We start from the raw sequence: 18,388 nt of genomic DNA on the forward strand, positions 1-18,388 counted from the left end.
TCCCTTCTTCACAAAAGATGGGAGCACCTTCAAAGATGTTGCAATGATCTACCTTTGCTGCTGACTTACCAGTAAGGTTAACTACTGACGCACTGCTGACCATGACTAGGCGTCGTGCTGGGTGCTTGATGGTTACCTCCAGTATCTGAAAAGACACTGCCTGGCTTTGCTTCTAATACCACATAGTAAATGAGAAACCTGAGATATTAGCTTAGGTAAAAAGGTTCTTGGGACATGAATGACCTGAAATCTCTTCTCTTTTAGGTCTAACTCTACTCAGGGTGGTTTTTTTTTGGTTGAGTTGAGACCAACTGTAGATTCATTTTCAACTGCTAGTCGACAGGTTTGCTTTTAAGAAATGCCTGACTTCTCAGCTGAGTCTGGTTGGGTTTTATCTTTTGACTTTGCAGTGGGTAAGATACATGCCTTTAGTTGCTCAGGATTCACATGTCAATCAACAGACCTGAAAATTATAGCAAGGGAGGCAGAGAGACTGCCCCTCTGCTTAGAGCAGCAAGTTCGGCTAGTTGTGAAGAAAAACACGCCTCTCTACCTTTTCTGTTCTTGAAGGTAAGAAGCATGTAAATCAAGGCCTTGTGGATATTTTCAAATACCCTTCTCTCCTGTTTGCCTGCAGAGCCCAGGGTGGGCGTTGGCTACAATTCAGTCACCAGTCTGAGCAGATCGCTACCTCCCTACAGCAGCAGTAAAAGCTCAGCTCCTGCTGAAGCTTCAGGAGCACTTACCCTGTCTGTACTTCTCATGAGACGTGAGCGCCAGAAGGCCACCTTCCCCACAAATCGCTAATTTGGTGGAGGGAAGTCTTCAAATCCAGGCCAGGAGGTAATGATAAACACATTGAAATAGAAGCTGGGCAGCAGGTGCTGGTTTGTCTAAAGTTAAATTAGAAAACTGAGATTTGCAGTCTCAGCTTAGAACAGCTTGTTTAGTTTCCTCTTTGATTTATATATGAAGTCTCAGGTGCTTATTTTTAGCAAGAAAACAAAAACTTAATGGTGGATCTTTTTAGGTAGCATTTTGAAGTAACCTTGGTTTAGTGAGAAGCCAACAAATTTTTAGCCTAACAAACAGGCTTGACATTTGGAATAACCCAATTTCAAAGAACTTATTTGGCAGAGGGCAAACATTTCTCCCTGGAATCTGCATTTTCTAGCTGCCATGCCATGCCTCCTTAATAATTTTCTGAATAATATATGAATAAAATTCTGAAGGTTCACAATGGACTATAGTGACATCTCTTTGCCCCTATCATCACAATATGGAAGGATGTCATTTGATGCTTTGGCTGTGCCATGGTGTCTTCCTTTGTAAACATCAGCTTCCTAGAGGAAGGAGGGCTGGAGCCTCTCCTCTTTTCTGGGTTAAAAAGCTGCAATCTAACACAGGAAGCACTCCCTCTGGTTTATGGTCCTTTCATTCATCAGATATAATGTGTGGGCTCAGAACAGCTGTTTGCAAGCATCTAGCTTAGCCTGGCCTCATCTAAAGCTTATTTTTGAAATAATAGGCCTGTACAAAGTCTGTGTACTAGGGTATAATCTTAACTGGCTTGTTCAATACACTTTGGGGGAGTTTATCTGTGACCACTGCACTACCACAGCCTACCTCAAGCCTGGAGAGACACTGCGTCCTGGCTCTGTGGTGTGTCCTTAGGGCAGCTTTGCCTCCCCAGCCCTGGCAGCCCCTCCTTCGCCTCCTCTCTTGGCAGACTAATGTGCTCCCAGAAACGTTACAGAAGAAACAGGGCCCTCTAACCCTGAGGACTGTTCACCTGGCAACCACTATTACCCTTAAAACAATTCCCAAGAGGATGCCTTTACTGGATATCAGGGTAACTCTTGGAGGTTCAGAGAACTCAGGTTGCCAAGAAACCTCTTGGGGGGTGGGGGGGGCACTCCATGAAGAACAATCGGGCTTGCAAAGGTAAGCCACATTTTTATAAATAAACCAGAGTGTTAAACTAATCTCACCTCTATTAAGTGTATCTCCTGAGTTAAATTCTGGGGTGCAACAGCTTCAGATGTCTCCAGTTTGAGTCAGAAAGGATCTCTGTATTTAAATTAACACAAGGCACGAAACTAGATGGAATCTGAAACTGTTTCACCATAGCAAAAAAAGAATAGACAGATAAGGGGGATAACATGAAACCACTCTTAGCAGGAAAGGCTTGTCCCACGAGACCAAGGTCTTACATTACTATTGATTATTGAGGAAGGAAGTTGTTGGGTTATCTTCTCCATTTTCAGAGCAGTCGTTTCTGGATATGAATATGAGGCTGCAGGGCCCTGTCGTTAAAAAAAATTCTGTGATCTAAAATTACATCTCACTGGTTTCTGTGTCTGCCACCTGGGGAAGTAAGTTACCTCATAACCAAGTGCTTCCAGCTACCCAGACCCAAGGCTACCAAGCACAGGATAGTAACTCCTTGAGTTGCCTCTGGTGGGAGGTTGAGGAAATGGACCCCCTGACCCGCTTTGGCAGTGGGAATACCAAGTGGCCATGGAAGTTATTTTATTTTATTTTTTTTTAAGATTTTATTTATTCATGTTTTTCCCCCCAAAGCCCCAGCAGATAGTTGTATGTCGTAGGTTCACATCCTTCTAGTTGCTGTACGTGGGACTCGGCCTCGCGTTGGACGGAGAAGTGGTGCCTTGGGGCGTGCCCAGGATCCGAACCCGGGCCGCCAGCATCAGAGCGCACGCACTTAACCGCTAAGCCACGGAGCCGGCCCCATGGAAGTTATTTTATACAGATGTGGTCAGAGGCACCCAAACAGGTAAGCCACCCTGCCCCTCCAGGCAGTTTGTACCTAAGTCCTACATGTGACCATTGGTGTGGCATAGTTCCTTCCCATTACCTTTATTAACCATAAACTGTTAAGATCTCTTTCTGAAGACAGAAGAAACATGTACCAAGGGGCTGCTGCATTTCTCAGATGAAATAGCTTGTTTGGCTTCATGACAACGTACACTAGTGGTGAGACTGCCGCCTCTGGACTTTACAATCAAATTTCTAGTCCACGCTTAGAAAAGAAACCCTCCAAGTCCAAGAGTGGTTTTTTTTGTACAATTGTTTATACAAATTCAACAAAGGTAAAACCGCGTCAGGGAAGGTCTAGGAAAACAACACCTTACAACAATGGCACTTATGAATGCATAACTTTACAACTAGGAAAAAGCCATGTTATAAACCTTAAACGAGAACTCAACTCACACTTCAAAGGAGAGAAAAAAGGAAAAGAAAGGCTATGTTGGATCATTTACTCTACTTGACTCACTGTATAAATTAGATCTATGTAGAGTACAAGAGCTCATGCTGGAGCAAAACTCTCCTGAGTGCAAAGGCTGAATTCTGAATTTTAAAATTTTGAGAAAAAGGTAAATTCTATACAGAGGAAACTTGGCAAAGTGTCTTACTTCAACTATAATTTACATATATCCACAACATGCTTATGTAACTTCTTGACATACAAAGCAGGCTCTCAACTTCCAGTTAAACATGCTTTTAACTGGAAGGTCTTAGCCTGCTTTGCCAGATCTGGGCACGTGTGTAGATGGATTATTTGTTGGTGAAGTACAGGTTAAGTTCTCTCCTACCTTAAGGAAACTAGGAAAGTTGGCAATCTCAAAACAATAAAAACACTGGTATGCATTCAAACCTTGCATAAATAACTTTTAAACAATTTGTACAAAAATAGTTCTGCATAATGTAAGATGTAACAAAACCAAACAAACAAACAAATATGTCAAGATGGCAGATGTGGTGTGTGGTCCACTTTATGCTGACACCAAGAACCCTGGAGTTGCAAGGAATGAGGTGTCCAAAACAAAAACACCACCACCAAAAAAACTCCTAAGCTCATGCTTCAGTAAGAGAATTTCTCCCAAGTCCATCCTCCTCTCCGATGGGAATGTCTTCTTGGTAAAGGCCGCCTTAGAAATGGTCCAGAAAGCAGTGCAGTTCTGATTCAGAAAGACCAAAGGAAAGCGTCCAGCTCACTCATCCCCAAAATGGGTGGTGGAACGGCTTGTCCCTCAGCAAGACTTGCAAAATGGAATCGTTCTGTGGTCTGTAGTTCCAAGTTCCAAAGTGAAAATAAAAGCCCTAGTTTTTGTAAAGTCTTTCACCCTCCCCTGCCGTGTCCACTCCCCCCACCCACCCCGTATTTACACAATTGTCCTTGGACTAACTCAGTTTTTGCAGGAGTTTTTCTTCCACTTGCCCAAACTGGACACTCACAGACATTTCAGCTATGAACTGCTCGCAGCCTTCCTTGGTAACTTGCTTGCAGTACCTCAGGTCAATATGACAGATATTCCCACAGCGTTTGAAGAAGGACAGGCACTGGTCAGTAACCTTATTGCAGTCTGCAGAGAAGAGGAAACAGCATGAGGCGCAGGAGGCACAGAGCCCAAAGGCCCCACGAGCCCCAGGCACTCCGCAACGAGAAACCGGCTCTTGGGCATATTCCAGCCCTGGTGCCCTAAGGAAAACTACTTGCTTAAAAGCTCTCTTCAAATGGGGAATGGTTTCATCTACCAATTATAAACGTTAATATAGGCTTGCAAAACATTAAGACTGTTCCAAGTGAAATCACTTAGAATCTTACCACATAGCCACCTCTTCATATGTATATAGTCTCACATAAATAGGTCTCCTGTCTGTGTTGTTTTACAAAGATAGGATCACATGATGTGTTAAATGGCTTGTTTTCCCCATCTAATATTGTTGATGAATACCTCTCAATGCACATTATTGTGCACTTATCTATCTGCTTATCTATCTGCTTATTCCCTTCAGGTAAATTCCAGGGGAGAAGGGCTGGGTGGAGTGAGAACATCTGTAAGGTCATCCTGGCATCCTTTTTGCTCACATGGGCACCAACCCTTTGAGCGGGGCACAGCATGCTAGCTTGACCTTTCCTGAATGTTCACCTGAAACGTATGCAGAGGACCAATATGCTAGAAGGGGCTGGAGAGATTCTGTCGACTGAGAGCAAAACCAGAATTCAGCATCTTTCATCCTGCCCTCACCTGTAGACTCACTCTTCAAGTACATATTTCTATCAATATGTACTTTCCTTTTGTCATACTTTTTTCTTTTACAACTGAATCCACAGTCAACTGGCTTCAATGCCAGTTAGCATCCAGCTGAGGCTCAGAGTCCCCACTCTGGGCCAGATGAATAATTCCTTCATCTCAATGGTATTAAGCTTGAGAGCTTTGCTTGTCATCACTAGTATCTGCACTTTCATTTTTCTATTAAATTGAGTAGGAATAAAAACAGCAAGGGCAAACTGCAATAATGCATACAAGGCCTGTGCTGGCTCCGTACTATCAAAGTCCCTGCAGGTTGGGAGGTGACGTAAGGAAGTAAAGTCATAGCACCACATGAGTCACCAAGGAACTGACCACTTTATACAAGTAGCTCCTTTCAAACAAGCTCCTCAGGTCAGCACAAAATGTTCACCCAGACGCTCGCAGATTCTCGGATGCACACTGCAGACAATGTAAATATAACCCCATCTCATAAAGGCAGTAGCAGTTCATGCACTTAGAACAAGTGGTGATGGAATCCTGTCTGCCTCACATGCACTGCCACTAACAAACGAAGGCCAGGCAGTTAGATGGGAAAAGTGACAAGGATGCTGACAAAGAAATGCTTCGAGGATAACACCTCAGTTTTTCCAAGAGTATCCCTTTAACCTTCCAATTAATCCTTCAAATACTTCCCCCCACACGGCTGACCCTCTTTATAATCTTATTGCAAAAAGTCAAGTGATGAAGGATGTTGTATAATGCTATCACACAATTCTGAAAAATCATGCCCCCCAAAACTCAACACTTGATTCATTCTACATGCAAACAGAATAGGGATTCTGCTAACATGATAAACTTACTGTCACACACTTTTGTTTCATTTTCCACTATTCACTATGACATATAGGCCCTGTATTGAACAGGCCTTTTTCTGATATCAGTTGTCCTTGGATATAGCAAGAGTCACAACATTGGCCTGCCAGCACCGGCCACATGACCACATTCCTCCACGGGCAGCTGGACCGTCTATCAGCTGTGGGAGCGCCTGCCTGTGAAGGGTCTGTGTAACCTGACTACAGGGAGGTCTAATGCACAAAAGTGGAAAACTGTCTTCTAGTTTCCCAAGAGGACCAAGAGACTCCCCCTGGGAAAGTCCTTTCTATCAAGGGTCCTTGATGGAAGGATCTATGGGCTCCGGTTTCAGGGATTTTTGAACCAAGAACCAGGAAGAACTCTGGCTGGGCACGAGTGAGCCTCTGACATGGGGCCAAAGCTGTCTGCCCCAAGAATGCAGAAAAGGAGGCAGCTGGGACTGTAGGTCACAATTTACAGGAAGTATAGCCTCAGTGTAAACGGGTAACCGCCAGGACACACTGGAGGTCCCCCAGCCATCTGAGCCACAGGGCACAACAGTGCACCAGCCAGATGGCTCAGTTCTCCGGGATGGAGCTGCCCGCTCTGGAGCGTGAAGGCACCAAGGGACCTGGGTCAGGCCCTTCTGCAGGGAACTGGGAGAGTGCTTCAGGGGAAGAACAGCCCTGCGCTGGTGATGGAGGTGGGCCTGGAAGTGGGGGAGACGAGAGCTGGATCTGAGTGGGGAATGAGAGACACTGTGGGAATGGAACTAAACAGCACTCTCCGGAAGGCAGGCAAAGAGCTTGCAAGGGGAGGGGTGATAAAGCTGGAAGATTCTAAGGAGGACTGGAGTGACCTAAAGCAGGCCAGCAGAGGGGAGCACCAGCAGGGTGTGGGGGGCCATCCCACCATGTGCATATGCCCTGTGAGCAGCAGTTCCACTGCTGGGAACACAACCCAAAGACGAGCACAACTATGTCGTGTCACAGCAGGAGATGTACCAAGCACATAACCATCACCTATGAGGTTTTCTTGCCAAAAACGTCTAACCAGAATCCAAGCAAGCCTCTGGACCTAACTGGCAGTTTACAGGAAATACAGAGGATCGAGTACAAGCTGAAGGAGACTATGGAACCAACAAACAAATCCTGCATGTGGGGCATGCTGTAAGAAAATCCTGCCGGGGGCCGGCCCTGTGGCTTGGTGGTTAAGTGCGCGCGCTGTGATGCTGGTGGCCCGGGTTCGGATCCCGGGTGCGCATCCAGGCACCACTTCTCCGTTCATCCTGAGGCCGAGTCCCGCATACAGCAACTAGAAGGATGTGCAGCTACGACATACAACTTTCCACTGGGGCTTTGGGGGGAAAAAAATAAAATAAATAAAATCTTTTAAAAAAAAAAAAAAGAAAATCCTGCCGGGACACTTCAAAAGGTCAATGTCAGGGGGAGAACGCCTAGGGGGACTGTTCCAGGATAATAGAAATTACATTTGGTTGTTTTAACTCTTTAATCTTTTCCTTTGGTGTGACAGTGCTCTTGTGGTTATGTGCGGAGGATGGCCTTATTCTCAGGAAATGCACGCTGAAGTATCTCGAGGTGTTTAGGGGTGAAGTGCCACAATGTTTGCAACTTTCAAATGACAGCAAAAGAAAAAAAGGTATATACAGAGATAAAGCACACGCAGCACAAGACCAACAGTCGCTGCATCTAGCTGGAGGATACACCTGTGTTCATTATACTACTCTTCCAATTTTCCTATGCTTGAAAATGTTCAAATTATAAAATTGGTGGTGTGGGGAACATCATGGATAGGCCCACGATGGGTTAATAAACAAAGATGTTTTCATCAGTCTGTTTAATAGTGAAAAATAGATGTCCAAAGAAAGGAGAAGCAGGATTAAGATTACAAACCTGAAATAATGTGGCCTAAAAACATGTACTCCTACCTCACAACAAAATAAATTCTAGACAGATCAAAGCATTAAATTTAAAAAAATGATACTTATGGGAAGGAAGAAGTAAAATTATCTCTGCCTGCAGATGATATGATCTTATATGTGAAAATCCTAAAGATTCCATGCAGACACGAACTAATAAATGAATTCAGCAAAGCTGCAAGATACAAAATCAACATACAAAAATCTTTTCCGTTTCTAGCAGTGAATAATCTGAAAGAAAATTAGGAAAACAATTCCATTTACAAGAGCATCAAAAAGAATAAAGTACTTGGGAATAAACATAACGAAGGAAGTGACAGATGTGTACATTGAAAACTAAATAACACTGCTGAAAGAAATTAAAGAAGATGTAAATAAATGGAAAGACATTCCATGTTTATGAATTGGAAGACTTAATATTGTTAGTGTCAATACTAGCCAAAGCAATCTACAGATTCAATGAAATTGCTATAAAATACCCACAGCGTTTTTTGCAGAAATAGAAAAATCCATCTTGAAATTCATGTAGAAATTTAAGGGACCCTGAATTGCCAAAGCAATCTTGAAAAAGAAAAACAAAACTGGAGGACTCACACTTCCTGATTTCAAAACTTACTAAAGTCAGAATGTGTGTTACTTGCATAAAGATCAACATATAGACCAATGGACTAGAACTGACAGCCCAGAAATAAACCCTTGAGTGGTCACATGATTGTTGACAAGGTGCCAAAACAATTCAGTGGTGAAAGACAGACTTTTCAGCAAATGGTACTGGGAAAACTGGATATTCACATGCAAAAGAATGAAGGTAGACCCCTTAGCTCACACCATATACAAAAATTAACTAAAAATGATTCAAAGAGTTAATATAGGACTTAAAACTATAAATAACTTTTAGAAGAAAACATAGGGGAGAATCTTCATTACCTTGGATTTGCCCATGATTTCTTAACCATGACACCAAAAGCACAGGCAACAAAAGGGAAAACAGATTGAATTTCATTAAAATTAAAAACTTTTGTGCAAAAGACACTATCAACAGAGTAAAGAGAGGAAAAAGACAGTAGAATGCGAGAAAATATTTGCAAATCATGTATCTGATAAGGAATTAATATCCAGAATATATTAATATCCAGAATATCAACAATAAAAAAATAACAACCTGATTAAAAAGTAGGCAATGGACATGAATAGACATTTCTTCAAAAAAGATATATAAATGGCAAATAAGCCAATGAAAAGATGCTCAATGTTACTAATTATTAGGGAAATGCAAGTCAAAACCACATTGAGATCTTCATACTCATTAGAATGGCTATTATAAAAAAGACAAACAGGGGCTGGCCCAGTGGCATAGTGCTTAAGTTCACACACTCCGTTTCGGCGGCCGGGGGTTTGCAGGTTCGGATCCCAGGCGTGGACCTACGCACCGCTCATCAAGCCATGCTGTGGCAGCATCCCATATACAAAAGAGAGGAAGATGGGCACAGATGTTAGCTCAGGGCTAATCTTCCTCAGCAAAAAGGGGAAGATTGGCAACAGATGTTAGCTTAGGGCCAATCTTCCTCACCAAAAACAAACAAACAAAAACAACCCAGAAAATAACAAGAGTCAGCAAGGATGTGGAGAAACTGGAACCTTTGTGCACTGTCAGTAGGAATGTAAAATGGTACAGGTACTATGGAAAACAATATGGTAGTTCCTCAGAAAAATTAAACACAGAATTACCATATGCTCCAGTTAGTCCATTTCCGCATAAATACCCAGAAGAACTGAAAGTAGGGACTCAAACAGGTATTTCTACACCCATGTTCATAGCAGCATTACCCAAGTGTCCATCAACAGATGAATGGATAAACAAAATGTGGTATATACATATAAGAGAATACTATTCAGCTTTGAAAAGGAAGGAAATTCTGACACATGCTACACCATACATGAATCTTGAGGACATTATGCTAAGTAAAATAAGCCAGTTACAAAAACACCAAACTACTTATATATGAGATCCCTAGGGAGTCAAATTCATAGAGACAGAAAGTAGAATGGTGACTGTCAGGGGCTGGGGAGAAGGGGAAATGGAGAGTTATTTTTTTAGTGGGTAGAGAGTTTCTGATGGGGTGAAGAAAAAGTTCTGGAGATGGATGGTGGTGGTGGTTGCACAACAATGTGAATGAACTTAATGCTAGTGAACAGTACACTTAAAAATTGTTAAAATGGTAAATTTTATGCGTATTTTGCCACAATAAAAAATTCTTTTAAAAAATTTTGGAAGGTGGAGAAGAGGTAACAATTTAGTAAACTTGAGAAAGCTTAACCCTAAACCAGCTGATGAGAAAGCAGAAAAGCAGATCTATTCTACAAAGCACACCAAAGGTTCAAGTACAAGAAGCAATGGGTACATTGGAAGTGGGGCTAAAGATGGGGTTAGAGACAGGACTGGTTGAAAATCTGTTTAAGGAGCAATGAGACATCCAGATTCCCTTCCCAGCTGGAGTGGAGTTTCTGTCTCTGATGGGTAAGAGAGGAAGTCTCCTAACTAGATGCCACCAAGCACTGTGGAAGGTAGAGGCACCCACTGAAAAACAGGGGCTACAGGGAAACTCACCTGCTGACTTTCGAGACCCCTGGCCTCCTTCCTCTGCCAAGCCCTAGAACAGTGGCAGCCGGGCCTGCACTCTTCAGTAGGGAGGTTAAAGAGAGTCCTTCCAAAAACCCTGACCAGCTTAAGAGGAAAGACAGAAAGATCTCACATCTGGGTTTCCCCAAAGAAATGACCCATGCCGACCACATGACAACTGACATCCATAGCAGACCAACTCCAACAGTGTGCCTAGAGCCTCCGATCACCCTAGAGTGGACAACCATGTGTTGGCACTAAATCCACTAAATCTGAGGAGGGCCTCTTATGAGCACCACTAACTACATCTGAAGGAAACAGCCTATCCAGGGAGAAGAAAATAAAACTATCAATATCCTCAGGATGGACGATATCTTGACCCAAGAAACAAGAACAGGCCACTCTATGAAAGTTCAGAAAATGAAATACAGCTGTAAAGTTAAAAATATAGGTTGAACCATATGAAACTGCCAATATTAGACTGTTTTTGACCTACATAAACAGCAGCTTCATTGGTTCAACCTAACATGACAGCAGAAATGAAAAACGCACTAGTCACGCGTCACTTAACGATGGGGATACGTTCTGAGAAATGAATGGTTAGGCAGTTTCGTTGTGGGAACATCATAGAGTGTGCTTACACAAACCTAGACAGTATAGCCTACTACACACCTAGGCTCTATGGTACTAATCTTATGGGACCGCTGCCATATATGCGGTCCGTTGTTGACCAACACGTTGTTATGTGGCACATGACCATATATGAATTGTGTGATAAAGTGGAAGAAAACTTCCAGAAAATAGAACAAAAAGACACAGAGGTGGAAAACAGGAGGGAAAAAAAGGTATCAGAGGACTAGTAGAGAAAGAGAACAGAATTTCTCAGAACTGAAGGACATACATTTCCAGACTGAAAGACTGAAAGGGCTCATATGAGTGTGGTGGTGATGGATGAAATGGATTCAAACCAAGGCTCATCATCAAAAATTGCAGACAACTAGAGACAAAGAAACTGTCCTACAAACTTCTAATAAGAGAAAGTAGATTCACTGCAGGATGAAGAATCAAATGGTTTTAGACTTGGACTCTGGAAAGCAGAAGAAAGAGGAGCAACGCCTCCCACTTTCTGAAACAATACAGTTCCCAAACTAGGGTCCTATACCCAGCTAAGCTATCAAGTCAATGTGAGGGTATAATAAAACCATTTGTGGACATACAAGATACAGAAGATGTCCTCCAGCACATCAGAGATCCAAGAAAGAAGATATGAGATCAAGGAAAGTGCGGACCCTACACAAGACACAGACCAATGAAATTCCCAAGATGGTGGGAGAAAGTTCCAGGACAGCGGCTGGGCAGCAGGCAGAGGCGGCCAGTTCAAATGCACGCAGGAGTCCAGGAGGAGAAAACAGAGGGGAGGAAAAGAAGTCCAGAAGGGAGGGTTCTACAAAAACTGGTTGGGATCTGATAATTTAGTTTGGGGAAGGAATAGTATTCAAGTCTGTTGTAGAATCTGCTTAGGGACTAAGCAAACAAAAATGAGGCAATTATTAACTCTAGGAAAAACAACAACAAAAAAATTGTGCAAGAAAGGAAACTTACTCATAATAGACTATTTGGCTCAACAGTGGACAATACTTACGTGGCTATAATAAGGTAAATAACAGTGACAATCACAAATTGGAAAGATGCAGGAAAAAAACAGGGGCAGTAAAAGGATATAAGAGTAGTCATCCTTGTGTTCAACATAGCAAGTTAATAAATGCAGAATATCTGAATGGGAAAGAAAAAAAATCAAGAAATAGCAATGTAGGCTCACAATTTGGAAAAGTGGAAGAAAATCCTGGAAGAAAGAGCTCAAGACTTGAAGGTGGGTGCCTCAGGGGGTGGGAGGGACAGGCGAAGGGCTGCCCTGGGCATCCAGTACATGTTCCGACAATGAAATGCAGCCTGAATAACAAAATCTAGACAACTGCAACTTCACACTGTCCAAGGATCCTGAAATGTGTCAACTGTCATCCGTTTTGTGGCACAGACTCATTTTATCATTAACTCAACTAGTTATACTGATGAGAGGGGAAAACATCTTCAAAAGAAATGAATCTAGAAGAGACTGAGTACAGAGATTTGCCTTCATCTACTACACAGTCTTAACAAGAATGCAGAGATCTATAGGTACTGAGACAAAAAGATGACCTGAATGGATTGGTGGAAAACAAATTGTAAAAGAGTTACACAAACACACACACACCTCTTGGACCACACTGCGGGGGAGGCAGGTTTATCCTGGGATCTCTGCCTCACACACACAATAACTAAATTAGAATAAATAAAAAGAGTTCATATACCAGGTACTCAGAACAAGATGCCACCCAGGCCCTTCTCTGCAGGGTGGCCCCAGCATCGACTCAAGACCATGAGCTGAGCCTTGAGCTGCAATCCTGGTGAAACCTCACTTCTGTATGGCTCTCTGTTCTCTGCCTCCATGGGGTGGGACAACCCCTCACCAAAACTCCCTGAGAAGGAGGGATGGCTTCCTAGGCACCTAGGTACAGAATTATCTCACAGCACCCAAACCTCCCCTCTCCTGCTTGACTGTGGCATGGTTAACAGGAAGGTGTTTATCTATCAGGCATGAACGTGGGATGCAAAGAGAGGCAAACAACTGAATAGCATGTGAATCCTGATGAAGCAAAACATCAGATTGGACTGTGTCAAAATGTAATTTAAATGAGGTAAGGATGTCCTTTATTACCCAGTAATTTCTGGGGGGAAAAAAAGTTGTTTTGTTTTGTTTTGTCCAAATCTTATATGCCCAATCCAACCATCCTAAGCTATCAGACCAAAACTGGGTTAGATGGGCTGAGAATGGGAAGCGTTGCCTCTGTCCATCTCACTGGTGGTCACGCCTCAAGTCCTTAAGAAACGACTCCTGCCCCATCAGCAAGCGGAGGGTGTGAGGACTCCCTCACTGTCACTATGTGACAGATATACAACCATAAGGGCACCTAGCTTTGGGGTCTACTCCCCAACAACAGGCCCCTTGATATAGGGTCAGGAGGAGTACAAGGAAGCAACAACAACTGCAGAAACCAAGCTGCTTACTCCATCGGTCGAAGCCTGCTCAGCCTGGCCTTCCCTCACTGCACACCGCTCTCCCTCACCCCCTGCTGCCAGGTGCCAGCCTGTCTACAACCACCTGAAGCTTCCCTAGGCTGTATTTTGGGTCAGGAACCACTGCTATGTGCTCTCAACAATACCAGCACTATTATTTGGTAGCAATTATTACAAATCCAATAATGCTTATTTGTTTAATGTATGCTACCCCTCTAAACTAGGCTGTGTGTCTGTCTCGTTCACTGGTATGTCCTAGCACCTAACACTGTGACCTCCAACGAATGTGAAATTCCCAGCCCATCCCACGGGGTACTGGGCAGATCCCGATGGGTGCCCCGACTGACCTGACAGGTTGATTTCGGTTAAGGAGTCTCGGGTGGTGGTGCCCACAGCAGTGAGCAGGTTGATGGACTGGTCAGTAACATGGTTACAGTAACTAAGGTGGAGCTTGGAGAGCAGGGGCATGTGGCGTATGATGAGCCGCAAGGAGGCATCCGTGATGTCCAGACCTGCTAGACGCAGCTCCACGATGTTCCGGAGCTTGCTCCGATTGTCCATCTGACCTGAGGGGGCAGGAAGGAGGGAGGCAACATGTCAACTTGACTAGGGAGTTCTGATCACATTGACATGACACTCTAAAAGGCCTACCAGCCAGATGGAACACTTGGGCTCCATTTAGCCATGACTGTTTCCCCAAAGACCAGAATTACTTCCACCATTTAAAAATCAGAAGCTTCTACATCAAATTTTACACTTCTAAATTCTTGAAAAATCAGAAGATCTAGAAACACAGAGCCCACATTCCACCCAGCAGTACTTGGCCAATCAGAGCAGAGACAGCACAGCATCTCTGGATCACTACGGTTTCCTTATTTAAGCTCCTGGCAAGGAGCAATGACTCCTGCAACCCAGCCTAAGAGGGCTCTGTCCTCCTGTGAGCCCCTGTCCAACCACACTAATCCTGACACCCATGGAAGATTGAAGCCAGTGAAGGACAAATGAACAGAGAAGCAGTCAGATGCATGCAGAACCTCTAGGGTGGCATCTTGAGTGTGCAAAGGAGTCTCTGCCCTCTTCAAATACCCTCTGCACTGAAAGTGACTGAGAACACAGCAGCTGGGACACATCTCTGCATCCTCTGGAAAAGGACTGAGGCCAGAAAAGGCTTGAGGATGCACACACCACGTGGGGTTTGTGGTGAAAATCAGATCCAATGGCACAGCTGGGTCACACCACCTCCATGTGACCCCCTTGGGCACACTCCAGGCCTGGCCACTCACCTGGCCTGTTATCCGTGGGTGGGGACAGAAGATCCCGCATCTGGGCGTCCTTTAGTCCTTCGACCCACTGGACATCCAGGGTCCGGAGCAATGGACAACTGGAGCTACAGAGGGCTGAGACTGCAATCCACGAGCAGCCTGACAGCACCAAGTCTCGGAGCCCTGGGGGGACAGACGGGGGTGGCAGGTTAGGTGATGCATCCCAGCCCCCAATACTGCACATTTGGGGTCCCTGGCTCAGCACTCACCAGGCAACCGGTTGATGAGCCAGCTCAGCTGTTTCTTGGAGATATTGGTCCAGCTGAGGTCCAGCGAGACAGGCTGTCGCCGGATGATGCCACTCAGCATCAGGGGCGTGATGGACTTGCAGTGGTTCAGGTCGATGCGGGTCCATAACCGCTTATCACAGCACCTGGGGGCCAGGCCCAGCAGAGGGGGCATCATCAAGAGTTGAAGGCTCACCTGGGGAGCCCTCTGCATGGCTGTAGTAATCCTCTGATCTACCAAGCTCAGGGAAAGGCTCCCTAACTCCACCCTCTGGACCCTTCTCTGTTTAGCTCTCATCTTGCCCACACCTGGGCACCTCTCCTCTGATTGCCATAAGGCCCTCATGGAAGGTGCCAGCACTCGCTCTCCATCAAGTATTTACTGGGAGCTTCGTGTTGCTGTGATGCTGAAAGCTATGCCACTGGTATTTCAAACACCAGCAGGATCACCCATGGTGGACAGGTTTCAGCAGAGCTTCCAGAATAGACAGACTAGGAAGAAGGACCTGGCCATGCACCCGTGAAAAAATTGGCCATGAAAACCCTACAAATAGTAGCAGAGCACTGTCTGATATAGTGCCAGAAGGCTGAGAGGATGGCACAAAAAGACCAGGCAGGGTTCAGCTCTGTTGCACACAGGGTCGCCAGGAGTCAGAATCGACTCGACGGCATTAACAACAACAAATTATCATGCCCTCTACATGCCATATCTCAAAACAACCCTTTGAGGCATGCCTGTTCACAGATGAAGGTAAGTAACTTGGCCAAGGTCAGAGAGCTAGGAAATATGGAAGCTGGGAGTAAGATCAGTAACTGGCACTCTTGCTCTTAACCTGGGCTAACTCTTTAAGGATAAGGACTCCACCTGGTCCTTAGTTCATATTCCAAGGAGCTAAATCAGGAAAGCAAATACGGTTCACCTCTTCTGATAAGACTAGACTGAATGGATTGCTGGAGCCGCCTGGAACTCTTTAAGGAGGATAATTAAAGCTAGACTGGACTTCGAAAGAAAGAGTATCATGAGTGACTCAAGTGGGGAGGCATGCCACACATGTGCCACCCCTGGTGGAGCCTAAGCCTTAGCCTAGAGCCCGACACAGGGCAGGTCCCTCACTGCCTCCCTGTCCGAGCTCAGCGAGCAGCCCCTCACCAGCGGTTCCAGGTCCTGCAGACCCGCATGCAGACACACAGGTCTTGGTGGCTGAGGTAGCTGAAGACGGCCATCCACACCTCCCTTTGCATGACATGGGCCGCCCCATCATCCAGGGGCAGCGAGTCAGGTGGGGGGCTGATGGGGGGTGGCCGGATCACATGTCGCTCCATCTGGATGCACTTGGGCGGGGACACAGAGGGAGGGGGCCGGGAGATGACTCGGGGTGGGCTGCGCAGGCCAGGCCCCAGCTGGTGCCGCAGCTCCCGGGGGGTGCCATTGAGCCCCTTGCTGAAGCGGTGGGGGCGCTCACAGAGGCCCAGTGGCCGCTTGGGCTCCTCATTCTCACTCTCGGGCTCTGACTTGATGGGCTGGTGGTTCTCGTTGGCCAGGCTATTCTCTGTCTTCTGGATCTCTTGGTTGAGCTCCTTGCTCAGCTCTTTGCTCAGCTCCTTGTTGGGGAGTCGACGTTTCCGGCGCATCTTCACCTTCTTCTTTTCCTCTGGGCCCTCTGCCCCCTCAGTGCTGGGCCCGGCTGTGGGGGAGCTGGAGCGGGAGTGGTCGCTCTCCCTGCTCTTGGGAGGCGCCTCCGGCAGATCATCCTCCGGTTCCTGCTTGAAGCGCCGAAGAGGCTTGTTGGCTAGAGCCATCCGCTCCTCTGCGTTCTTCCAGGACCGCCGCTGAGGGGGGTGGGGGGATACGAGAGCAGGTAAGCCCCTAGGCTCAGGGCGGTGCCAACCCAGGCCTCCCCACCCTCTCCCTGATCCACTGTCCCAGGCCTGGGGTGATGGGAGGGGAGTGGAGGGGAGAAGAAGCCAGTACCTTTTTCCTGAAAAGCTTATCTTCCTTGCCAGGTTTTAGCTGTCACAGGAAAGAAAGGATGCAGAGCTTGCTCCCAGGGTTGGTCAGACTTGGTCCCCTCTACACCCAACCCCACCACGAGTCCACAGTCTCTAGAGTAGGGGCTGGAGGATCACCTTCCCCACAAATCCCATCTCCTCCTCTTTGACTGAGACACTGGTGGCCCCCACCTGCTGGGTTTAAGGAAGAAGCTGGAAGTGGAGGAGAGTGATGGAACTGTTCCCACTCAACTGACCTCCCCCTTGGTCAGACACAGAGATAGGCAGTCGCCCATTCAAGGTAGGACTTGGCCCTGGGAGGCAGTCCTGGAAGCAGGGCCCTGCGAGATTCCCAGCAGAGGCTTAACGGCTAGAGCTGGGAGAAGATAACCAGGCGCCACCTCGTGGCTGACGCCGGCAGGGCCAGTAGGCGGGGCGCGGCCGCCGGGATCGTCCGAGGTTCCCCGGACCACAGGGCTTCCCCGTGGCAGCTTCAGCTTCCCAGGCCTCACGCCAGAACCCAGCGATCTGGGACTGAGGCCTGGGAAGCTCCGGCGAACAGGTGGCTCAGGGCGGCTGCAGCAATGGGTTCGAGGACCAGTGGGGCGGGGTTGGGGGGCGCCAGGGACTCGCAAGTCCCCGGGCCTCCGGAGGGCGGGGCGAAGTTCGAGCACCTGCTGCTGGAAGTAAGTGAGACTGGATCTCCACCAAGGGCTGAGGCTGCTGCCTAGAGGGGGCCTCGGCGAGAGGTGAGAGGAGGAACCGGGGGATGTTTGAAGCGTCGAGGCCTAAAGGGGTGGGAAGAGGAGTGACTCGCTGGTTTTCCCTCCTTTTCTTTGGGCCAGGCTCTCAGAACTTCGGTGACCCGCTCGGGGCAGCCAGAGGCCAGGGTCCCGAGTTCTCCCCGCTGCCCGTCCGGCCCCCGCCCCCGCCCCCCTGCATCCGAGAGGCCACCCCTCGCCACCCGCCCCTCCCAGTCCGTACTCGCTTGCGGCCACTCAGCTCTTGGGGCTTCTCGTATTTCCGCTTCCTCCGCAGGTGCACGTCGTCCGACTTTCGGCGCAGGATGCCGTCAGAGGGCACCTTCTTGGGGTGCTCGTCTGACCTGCGCCGAGGCGCCTCCTCACACTCACTCCTTCGCTTGGCAGGCTCCTGCCCTTCCTTGTTGTCCCGGTTCATCTTCTGCTCCTTGAGCAGGGAGCCGGGCAGGTTTGAGGCGTACTTAAAGCCAGGGCCACGCTTTTGCTTGTAGGCCAAAAAGAGAG

At 46.7% G+C, this 18,388-nt stretch overlaps 1 protein-coding gene across 3 annotated transcripts in view; it reads right to left on the minus strand.

The window, feature by feature from the left end:
* Nucleotides 1–4,160: 4,160 nt before the first annotated feature.
* Nucleotides 4,161–18,388, minus strand: part of KDM2B (lysine demethylase 2B) — a 122,988-nt gene continuing 108,760 nt past the window's right edge. For all 3 annotated transcript variants that reach the window (XM_087423327.1, XM_004430007.3, XM_087423329.1), the window contains 8 exons: nt 18,108–18,368; nt 17,798–17,911; nt 17,107–17,145; nt 16,285–16,964; nt 15,117–15,280; nt 14,869–15,030; nt 13,933–14,151; nt 4,161–4,388 (listed from right to left, as the gene is read on the minus strand). In XM_087423327.1, coding sequence (XP_087279453.1) covers nt 4,207–4,388; nt 13,933–14,151; nt 14,869–15,030; nt 15,117–15,280; nt 16,285–16,964; nt 17,107–17,145; nt 17,798–17,911; nt 18,108–18,368 — 1,821 coding nt within the window. In that variant the 3' untranslated portion in view covers nt 4,161–4,206. The remainder of the gene's footprint in view (nt 4,389–13,932; nt 14,152–14,868; nt 15,031–15,116; nt 15,281–16,284; nt 16,965–17,106; nt 17,146–17,797; nt 17,912–18,107; nt 18,369–18,388) is intronic.

Source organism: Ceratotherium simum, chromosome 35, assembly GCF_057802395.1.
Source record: "Ceratotherium simum simum isolate JZ-2026a chromosome 35, ASM5780239v1, whole genome shotgun sequence".
NCBI lineage: Eukaryota > Metazoa > Chordata > Mammalia > Perissodactyla > Rhinocerotidae > Ceratotherium > Ceratotherium simum.